Source organism: Cicer arietinum, chromosome 1, assembly GCF_000331145.2.
Source record: "Cicer arietinum cultivar CDC Frontier isolate Library 1 chromosome 1, Cicar.CDCFrontier_v2.0, whole genome shotgun sequence".
In the NCBI taxonomy this organism is placed as follows: domain Eukaryota; kingdom Viridiplantae; phylum Streptophyta; class Magnoliopsida; order Fabales; family Fabaceae; genus Cicer; species Cicer arietinum.
The window spans coordinates 20,729,317-20,740,296 of NC_021160.2; the positions used below are offsets into that span (position 1 = coordinate 20,729,317).

At 30.6% G+C, this 10,980-nt stretch overlaps 1 protein-coding gene across 1 annotated transcript; it reads left to right on the plus strand.

Annotated features, from left to right (window-relative positions):
- Positions 1–5,773: 5,773 nt before the first annotated feature.
- LOC140918661 (uncharacterized) lies at positions 5,774–10,388 on the plus strand. The gene is made up of 4 exons (XM_073363321.1): positions 5,774–5,839; positions 8,816–9,010; positions 9,118–9,241; positions 10,102–10,388. The coding sequence occupies exons 1-4, from the start codon at positions 5,774–5,776 to the stop codon at positions 10,386–10,388; spliced, it is 672 nt and encodes a 223-aa protein (XP_073219422.1).
- The last annotated feature ends 592 nt before the right edge of the window (positions 10,389–10,980 follow it).

Genomic DNA, 10,980 nt, shown 5'->3' on the forward strand with positions numbered 1-10,980 from the left:
GGTGAAGGAGAACGATGTAAAATAACGAATTTCAAATTTGGGCGAAAATGGAGAAAGTTTTCTGGAACATCACCGGTGTCAAACGATAAGTTTATTGTTGTGTTTCCTCTTTGGCTTTACGGCTGCCCTTCCAACTCCCTTCCCTTCTTTTGTTTGTTTTATTTTATTAACAATTAGAGTTCATAGAGTCAAACCCATTGGTCTCTTTATTTATATTTTACTATTATTATTTTTATTTTGTTAAAATAAAACTAATAATTATTTAATCTCCTTTTTAATATTCCTCCAAACACCTTTTAGTTTTCCAAACATTACTAATATTTTATAAATTAGAGTAATTAAAATAATCAATATAAAAAAAATATATTACTAATAATCAAAACTCTCACATTTAAAATAATCTATACAATTATACTTATTTCTCAAAATACTCACATTGTAATAATAGCATCATATTAGAAAATGGTCAAAATTATATAATAAATAAATATAACATCAATATTTTATATTAATTACTAAATCATAATAAATATATATAAAATCACAATACCATAACAAGTATTTAAAAATAAACGAAATCAAACACAATATCAATTCTATATCAAGATAATTATTTATAAAAAAAATAATTAAAAATAGAAAATAGTTATAAATAATTGAAATATAACTACGTGCATACTTAATATCAGTCAAACGCACACAAAAATATTAAAATTAGCCACGAAATTTATCAACATATATTCTAAAATAATATTAGTCATCAAATTAATTATTTAAAATTCTATTTAATTAATAAAGTAGTTTATTATAAAATTTGGGGTGTTACAGACGGCTGGCGTAAAACCAAAGAGAAACACAACAACAATCCATAGTTTGACATCGATGATCGATAATTGTTCTATAAAAGTTTCTTCATTCTTGTCCAAATTTCAGTATGTCGTTTTATTCGTTTAGGTAGTCAAATAAACATACTTCCTCAGATTTTTAACCATCCAAATTTCTCTCTGAAATACCCGACTTCTCCGTTTATAAAATTCCTTAGTTTGAACCGTTCTCCTTCACCGTAAGTCCGATTTGAGTGAAACCAACGCCAAAACGACCGTGTGAAAAATTGTTATTTTATCGAATGATTTGTTTTCGGATTTATGGTAAGTTTCCTTGACCGAATTTCGAATTTAGTTTTTACAGTATCTTCTCATAAACTATTTTTAACGTTTACTCATAAACTGTCGAGTTAGATCGATTGATGGGCAAAGAGTCAATGAACAAAGGCTGTTTGCTCGTGGAATTGTATTCGTGTGTGAAAGCGTCTAAATAAGGTAAGGGGTGAGAGAGCGTTTGAATTCATGAGTATAATATAATGTGAGATGAACGGGAAAACCGTATTTTCCTACGATTCATCCGGGGCTCACTACGTACGACAGTAGCCCTTTGAGTGATAAATTAATTAATCTGGAAATAAGAAAATTGTGAGATTAAAATGTGAAATAGAAACATTTATAAGGCGTTGATTGATTTAATTTCGTTAAATGTGTGATATTTTATATTATTGTGATATTTAACATTATTGTGATATTTGATGTTATTGTGATATTTAAAATTATTGTGATATTTGATGTTATTGTGATATTTGCTATCATTGTGATATTTGATTTCAAATGAACTTAGTGCATATGTTTGATTAAATGAGTTTATGTGAATGCAGTGTATAATGTAAGTTTATTTGAGGATGATGTGCGATTTATGATATAAATATGTGATGATAATCATGATGTTTGGTTGATGATAGTGATTCTATAAAATTGTGATGAGTTTAGGTGATGAGACATGATTAATGATAGTGATATTGTGATGAGAATATTGAATTAGCCCCATAGTTGATGAAATAATGGTGATTTCAATTTGTGTTTGAGATGACGGTTTTAATGGAGTATCATATACCAACGATGGGAGAAAATAAATATTGTGAATTTGTGAAGTGGAGATTATTTTGTCATCATATAGGTAGGGCCTGACAAGCCTAGTGATTCCGGGGAAGTACAACTGAATGAACCGGATCGTGGCGGTCTGCTGTCGAGCCTTAAGGCAAGACTGTTAGACCTTGGAGGTATTCGAGTGGGGAATTCCTAGGTGACTTGCAGGTAGCACTCCAAATGTCGGGAGCTACCACGCAACACACGTTTACCTCGACTGTCACGTATATGTGTCTCGGGTTGAGTTGAGGGGATCTATGAGGACAAGGCCAATTTGAATTGTCCGTCCACCGGGATGGTGGCATAGTATCAAGCCTCCTAACCAAGTACTTCAGAGTTAGAATGGTACCACATTGTGAAGTAGAGTCTAAGCTCATGCATAGCATTGCATTTTCTTGTGATTGTTTTGTTGTGATTAATATGTATTATGTGCGATAATGATTTATGCGATGATTTGATGTTACAGTGATGTGAATTGATTTTCTTTGATTTTGACTATATAATGTGATATTTTTCCTTGAAGAATGTTTGTGTAATGATGCAGTTTATTGATGATTAATTGCGTGTTCATTTTATTTATATTATACTATCAACATGATTTCAAACCTCACCTCCTTTGTTGTTTGTGTTTGACTGGCTTGGCCCTGGGTTTGCAAAATCGCAGTTATTACAGGTTAATGAGTCTCGAAGTTCAAGTTTGGGAGAAACCCTGCTCTGATAGGTGATACCGGGAATTAAGAGTTGTAATGTGTATTTTACTTATGTTATTATAAATGACTTTTTATATGAAAACTTAGTACGAGTAAGTCTTGGGAATTAAATCAAGAAATTGTAGTTAAATCTAGTTCATTGATATTGTACTATTTTAATTGAGGAACAAAGTTGAATTGTTACATGTGTGTTTAGAGAAACGTGATATCCTAAATTAGATATTAAAGTTTTTATTCTCTTTAATAGATTTTCTTTATCCACTGCAAGTTTTCTTCAAAGAATTTATTATATATTATTATAAATGTTATTTTGGGGTTTAGGGTGTCACAATATACACACACACTTAACATGATGTTAGGTCTAAAAAAGGTAAGCTAAAGTAAGGATCATATCATTTCTCTAGAGGTTTTTTGATCAACTTTTTCGCCTGAACCATATATTTCAAGTGAACATGTAGGGTGCATTGGTGTATCCAAAAACTTGCAATCACTCATCTTAAACTCCCTAAGAAGCTCTTGTTTCTGACCACTCCACCTTTTTCAATTAGTTTGTTTCGGAAAACCCACTCGGTTCCAATAATATTTTTCTCTGATCTAGGTACTAGATCCCAAACATCATTACTCCAAATTCATTTAACTCTTCTTACATTGCAATAATCCATCCATCATCTACCAATGCTTCATCAATAGAGGTAGGCTCAATTGATGAGAGTAATCCAAACAAACATGCATATTTAAGCAATGATTTGGCCCTAAAAGGATCAGTTGCACTTTCGATGATTAGAGTTTCAGGATGAGATGACTGGTACTTCCATCCAGATCTTATTTTTTGACTTATCTTGACTATTTATAACTTGATAAGATTCATCCTTTGAAGATATGTCATAGTCTTCTAATTTGCTTGTATCCTCTGATTTTTTATGTTCTTCTGGTTTGTCTGCATCTGCTTCCTTTGGTTCCAATAAACATGCACTATCATCATCTTGCTTTGAATTTTCAAGGTCAAGTTGTTCGTCATCAAATTTAACATGTATGCATTCTTCCAAAATATGAGTTTCCCTATTAAAATTTTTATAAGCCTAGGACTTTTTTGAGTATCTAATGAAAGTACACTTTTGAGATCTAGAATCAAATTTACTGAGGTTATCCTTAGTGTTTAACATATAACAAGTACAACCAAATTGTTTAAAATAAGAGATGTTAAACTTTTAAACTTTCCACAATTCATTCGGTGTTTTATTCTTTTTAGATCTAATATAGACTCTATTTTGAATATAAATGCAGTATTAATTGCTTCAGCCCAAAACTGTTTTGCAATATTCATATCATTTAACATGGTTTTGGCAATTTCTTGGAGTGATATATTCTTTCTTTCTACAACTCCATTTTGTAGGAGTGCTCTAAGAGAGGAGAAGTTGTGAGAGATTCCATTCTCATCACCAAAACTTTCAAAGAACTTGTTTTCAAATTCTCCTCCATGATCACTTCTAATTGTTACAATCTTAAGACCCTTTTCATTCATTATTTGTTTGCAAAATGTGATAAACACTTTGTGAGATTCTTCTCTACTTCTTAAAAAATTTATCCATGTCCACCTAGTGTAATCATCTACTATAACAAAGCCATATTTCTTTTCACTTAGAGAGGTTGTTTTCATTGTCCCAAAGAGATCAATATGTAACATCTCGAGGGGTTTTTAGGTAGAGGCTGAATTCTTAGGGATAAAGGAGTTTTTTGTTTGTTTTCCCTTTGGCAAGCTTCACACATAATTTATGATTTGTCACTAAGCTTAGGTGGACCTTTAACTAGTTGAATTTTATTCAGTTTTGAAATTAATCTAAGGTTTCCATGACCTAATCTTTTGGGCCAAATTAGTTTATCTTCATTTACTAACATAAGACATTTAACCTATTGTTTCTCTAAAATAAACATATTTATCTTATATATGTTGTTCTGCCTCAGACGTGTAAAGAGTACAGATACATCCTTTTGACTAATTGGTTTGCATATTTTTTGATTGAATATAATATCATAATTACAATCACTTAATTGACTAATACTTAGAAATTATGCTTAAGACCTTTAATAAACAAGACATCTTTAATAGAAGGGGAAGTACCATTACCAATTGTACCTTGACCAATGATCTGGTCTTTTTGCTTTCCTCCAAAAGTCATCGCGCCTCATTAGCTCAAAGCTAGTTATTGGAACATACTTTTCTCTCATCACATGTCGCGAGCATCCATTGTCCAGGTACCATGATTGGTGTTTTTACTTGATTGTTGAGGACATCTGCAATAAAGATAATTTTGTTCATAGGTACCCAAATTTTGTTGGGTCTTGGTTTGATAGTCCTTAAAGGTTTCTTGTCTTTCCTTGTATTTAACTTGGGACAAGATAATTTTGAGTAACCTTTCTTAGAGCAACCAGTACACAAGATATCATAGGGAATAGGTTTAGGTTCAGTTACAGTTTCTTTAAATCATATACATCTTTTACCATTTCTACTAACTCCATAAATGATAGAAGCATATTTGCTTCTTTCCATAACATTAGCAAGAAAATCTTGAAATACTTGTTCATGCTTATCAGAGTTACATGCGGTATTTTCAATTGATGTTGAACCACAATTGGTTTTTAGAGTTAGATTTTAGCCTTAAGTTCATCATTATCAATTTTCAAATTTGCATTCTCTGTATTAAGTTCAGTAATATCAGTTTTTAGAGTTGCATTTTCTGTTTTAAATTCAATATTTTGATTCTTTAAAACATTAACTTTTTCGGTTAGATTTGTATTTTCTTTCCTAATTGTTTTCAATTTTAAAGACAATTTGTGATTATCATTTAAAAAATAATTTATAATAGTAATTAAATTAGATCATGTAAAGTCAAAAAATACCTCAATTTCTTCATCTGTTGATTCACTTCCAGAGTCAGAAATGTGTTGGATCCAGAGACAGAGTTGGTATGATCCATCATAGCCAAATCAACTTGTTCATCGTTAGAGGATTCCTCATTATAAATCCCAATGAGGCTCAATCCATTCTTCATTTTTGTCATGCCTCTCACTTTTGGCCCACTTTGTTTAAAGATGCTTTTGAGACTTACAAAACTTGGGAACAATGCCAAATACCAGGAACAACAATTACTCGAAAGAGTGAGATGCCTCAACAACCTATGCTTTTTGTGAAGAATTTGATGTGTGGGGCATTGACTTTATGGGCCCTTTTCTTGTATCTTTTGGTTATGTCTATATCTTACTAGCTGTTGATTATGTTCCGAAGTTGGTGGAAATAATACCCACTAGGACTAATGATTCTAAAGTTGTTGCAAGTTTTATCAGATCAAATATTTTTTGAAGGGAAATCAAATGGGCAAGCTGAAGAATCAAATAGGGAAATCAAACAGAACTTAGAAAAGAAGTTGCAGCCAAACAGGAAAGACTAGAGCCACCGACTTGAAGAAGCTCTTTGAGCTCATAGAACAGCCTATAAAACACCAATTGGAATGTCCCCTTATCGACTTGTGTTTTGGTAAGGCATGACACCTCCTAGTGGAAATAGAGCACTGTGCTTATTGGGCGGTTAAGAGTTGTAACCTTGAGATGGAGAAAACAGGTTTGGAGAGAAAGCTTCAATTGCAACAACTTGAAGAGCTTAGACTTGAAACTTATGAGAACTCTCGCATCTATAAGGAGAAAAATAAGTACTTTCATGATAAGATGATTTCTAGGAAGAAATTTTCCATTGGGCAAAAAGTTTTATTGTTCAACTCCCGTTTGAAAATTATGGCTGGGAAACTTCGATTGAAGTGGATTGGCCCTTTTGTTGTTACTAACATTTTTCCTCATGGTGTAGTAGAAATAAAAGGTGAAAACACTGAGAAAATGTTCAAAGTAAATGGACAACGCCTCAAGCTATTCCATGAGAGCTTTGTGCTTGAAGATGCTACCATAGAAGAACTCTCCTTGGAAAAGCCCACCTACACTGAAGTTTAAACAGGGAGCTCCCTTTCCTTACTTTTATTTTATACTTGTTACTTTCATTGAGGACAATGTGTAATTTAAGTGTGGGGGTATTATTTAGGATTTTATTTTTTTTAGGATTTTATTTGTTATATTTCAAAAATATATATAAAAATAAAATAAATAAATAAAAATGGACATTGCACTGCATGATTTTTCATCAGATTTTATGGTTGTAAATGTTGAGAGTTTGTTTACACTGACATGATTGGATAGTATTTTTGCATTCTTGGTAAAATAAATTGGATTAAAATGCTAAATTGTGTATCATTTGTGATAAGTCATTAACATTTGTGAGATTTTTTAGCCTTATTATCAATGGAATACATTTTTCCATCTTTTTTTCTTGTGTGTTATCTCACTCATGATTGCTAGTTATGCCAGAACTTGACTTGACTCTGGTCCGCATGCATATATTGAAATGATCTAGGCATTTGTTTCTGATTAAGCTACTAGCCAAATAGGTCTATCCTACAATTATCCATTTGTTTAAGCCCTTTTGAGTCTAATTACCCCATTATTTTTATATAGCTCATTACAAGCCTAAAAGTGAAAAACAATGAATTGAACTAATCTTGGGGAATTAAAGAGTCTTTCCTTAAATAAGTGTAGGGGTGCTCAACTTGTTTGTTTAAATTTGAGGGTTATGAAAAGAAAAAAAAAAGAACAAAAAAATATGAGGAAAAATGGATGTGTTGTGAGCAAAGAGAGTGTGAAAATAAAAATCAATGATGTTTTGTTGAGTTACTTCTTAATGTTGTTTTTTAACCATTACACATTTATCTTCATTGATTTTCAGCCCTAGTCTCTTTAGGATTATCTCACCCTTACCTTGGCCACGTTACAACCTAAATAAAGACCTTTTGATCATTATGTGCATGTGTTTCAAATATAGATTATAGAGGCTTGTCAAGCTTATTGTAGTGCTAGCTTTCATGATGTGCTTTAAGTGTAAACAGTAGCCCAAACACTTTGAGAGAATTTTATATCCTGGGAGGACTCTATCACTTATGATGCATTCTTTAGTTAACTTGTCATCTTGTTTGCCTCGGTTGTGATAACAAAACTATTCATGTCTTTGCATTCATAAGAATATTTGGAATCGCATGCATTGTTTTGCTCGGAGTGCAAAAGTTTAAGTGTGGGGGAATTTAATCATAGCATTTTGGCACATGTTTCTAGATTTTTAGTTTGGTATTTTAAAAGTTCTTTATAGCTTAGATTAATATTTTTAGCTTGTTTCTAAAGTTTTGGTCGAATTTGAATTATAATTTTATTATTTGCATTTTAATTTTATTATTTGTATTTTGACTCTTTCTCGTTCGGTAGTACATAACTTGAGCTCTGTATATCGGATTGGCACATATGAGCAAGGGTTGGAAAGCTAAAACTCCGAGCTACAACTGTTGTGTTAGAAGAAAAGACCAATTCCAAACATTACTGGGCCTAAATTATAGATTTCATAATCTGGACTTTTGTAATAATTTTAATTAGCGGGTCACTTGTTTTTAAACCCCCTAAAGCCCAAGTACTATATATTGGCAATTTTGTTTCTTATCTAAAACAGAAAAATTAGGATTCAAATTGCTACAAGAAATAAACAATTTTTATTTTAATTTCATGGAAGGCTAATTTTATAAGACTAATCCACGAGTTGAGAGTTTCATCAACACCTTGAGATTCAGGTTACACTGTCAATTTCGATTAATGATCCTATTCTTGTTTATTTGATTATATTGATATTTTGATTGCTTAAATTGAATTTCAATAGGAATGATTAAATTTATTTGACATAATTTGGTTTCGGCTTCTACTTTAATTGAATTATAATTTTCGACGCTTGATCATTAATTGTAATATTTTGATGATTGTGATGCTTAATCCAATCATAGAAACCAAATTCACAAAGGATTGATTACGCTTGTTTGATCAATTCTATAGTCAAATAAGAATAAAATCGCAAATAAGAATATAATCACAACCGACTTTTGATCATCCTTTACAAAGAACCATAAATTACAGGTAAAATAGTTTATAGGGATATAGTTTTAATATTCTTTTCTTTTACTTTGTCTCTTTCAATGTGTCTTTTTATTTCTTTTCTTGTAGCATAAACCAAGTAGTGAAAGATACATTAGTAAAATAAATGTCCATATTTCACCAACCAAATCCAATTTTGAGATTGGGAAACTTAGATGTCCCAAAGGAACTGCCCCTATTCGGACGGTAACCAAAGATGATCTCATCGGAGGCATATATTTATTCAATGATCATATTCTAGCTCAAACTAATTTTTATAGACATGTATGTTTTCTTCAACACAATCTAATTATAAATTTATTTATTTGTATAAATATCGCGTATATAATGATTCAATATTCAACTAATATGTCAACGTATTGATTTTGTAGTCTACTCATGCATCTCTTATAAAATTGTGTGCTTCTTACTTTGGAGTTAGTGGAACAAATAATGTTTATAATCTAAAAGTTTTTAAGGGCCAGGGAAATAGTATTAATCGTTCTTTGATGGCATGTGAGTTTTGATATATCTTATTAAAAAAAATTTCTTTTATCTTAAAGTTATATATATATATATATATATATATATATACTGTATGTTTTCACCTTTGATCTGTACCCTTTGATCCAGCGAAGTCTTTGATATATATATATATATATATATATAAATTTTGAATTAATTTGATAATTTAGAAAATACTTCCTAACCAACTTCATACATGATGTCAGATATCTCCTCAATTATATAATAATGACGCAACTTATATCTACTCATATTGGACAATAAGTAAGGGTTTATTATTTTTAATCTCTACGAACATGTATTAAAATAAAGGAAATAACAAATGTTCATAAAAGTTGTACTAACTAAAATAACAAATTGTTTCAATTTTTCTATTTGTTTTAATTTACGTTTGATGTAACTAAATTGAAAAGCATAGTTTTATTTCTTTAAAACATGAGGTTAGAAACTCAATTTCAATTTCTTTGAAATATAACATACTCTTAAAATATTACAGCATGATAATTTCAAGTATGGATGCTACAATATATTGTGCAGTGGTTTCGTTTAGATCGACCATTCATATCACCTTGGTGCACGTGTAGCACAAACATCTTCTTATATATGGAGGAAGGATGGTTGAGTTGCCAATATCTTTTTCAGGTAACCTCATTAAGATTAACATTCATTCAACTTCTTTTAAGTAGATATAATGAAAAATATAATGCATGACATATTAGGAATGGAAATAATATATTTACAAATGTTATTCATATGTATTCAAGACCAAAAAACCAAAAATTGGTGGTTAACCGTGGCAAATAAAAATATTGGGTATTTTTCGGCATCCTTATTCTCCAACCTGGCCACAGCTAATCAAGTAGGATTAGATGGATTACCAATAACTCTTGTCAATGCTCCTGGTCCTTCAATGGGATCAGGACACTTTTTAGGTGAGAATTTTTCCCATACCGCTTATTTTAGGAATGTTGCATTTCATAATGTATCTAGACAATTTTATGGACTTCTTGAATATTTAATAGAAAAAATCAATGATGCCTCTAAGAAATGCTATCAAATTCTTTTTCATGAAGAATACCCTAGGCCTATTGGTTGTGCTCTTCAATTTGGAGGACCTGGTGGTGATTGTGAGAAATAGTTGTTGTGAACAAGTTTTTGTTGTAACTAATATCATAATAAATAAAATAATATTATGATCCTTGCCGAAAATTATTTTTTTTAATGATTTATGCACACGTGGTTTTTTTTTTTTTGTGATTTTGATAATTTGGCTTTTTAAAACATAAATTTCCTTTTTTATGGTTAGTTAATATAATATTGTATAAGTCTCGATTATTAAAATAAGAGAAATTATGTTACTTCACAAACTTCTTATGAAAATAATAAAGAATAAAAAAAAAATTTGACTTTGAGATGATAAGTATAGATTCTAATGGGGTTAAGTTATGACCATTTCGTTTAATGATCATCATACTTGATGCAACTTGATAATATTTAACATTTTATAAATTTTATAATAATATAAAACATTTTTAATAAAAACATTTGATACAATTTTCAATAAATAATTACTTTTACTTTTACTAATAAAAAGACCTACATTTCTAATTTTGGCTCAGGCAACCACATATGTAGGGTAACCCTAATTGGTAGCTAAGAAAGAGCTGTTAGAATGTCCTATTCTAAAGTATGTATTGAGACGAAATCTCAATTCAATGTTTCGATGAAAA

Excerpts from the sequence above, each read along its gene's own strand:
- LOC140918661 (XM_073363321.1), top strand. The coding sequence starts at position 5,774 with ATGCTTTTGAGACTTACAAAACTTGGGAACAATGCCAAATACCAGGAA. Across the intron at positions 5,840-8,815 it reads AACAACAATTACTCGAAAGA|CATAAACCAAGTAGTGAAAG; the intron begins GTGAGATGCCTC and ends CTTTTCTTGTAG. Across the intron at positions 9,242-10,101 it reads TAATCGTTCTTTGATGGCAT|CTAATCAAGTAGGATTAGAT; the intron begins GTGAGTTTTGAT and ends ACCTGGCCACAG.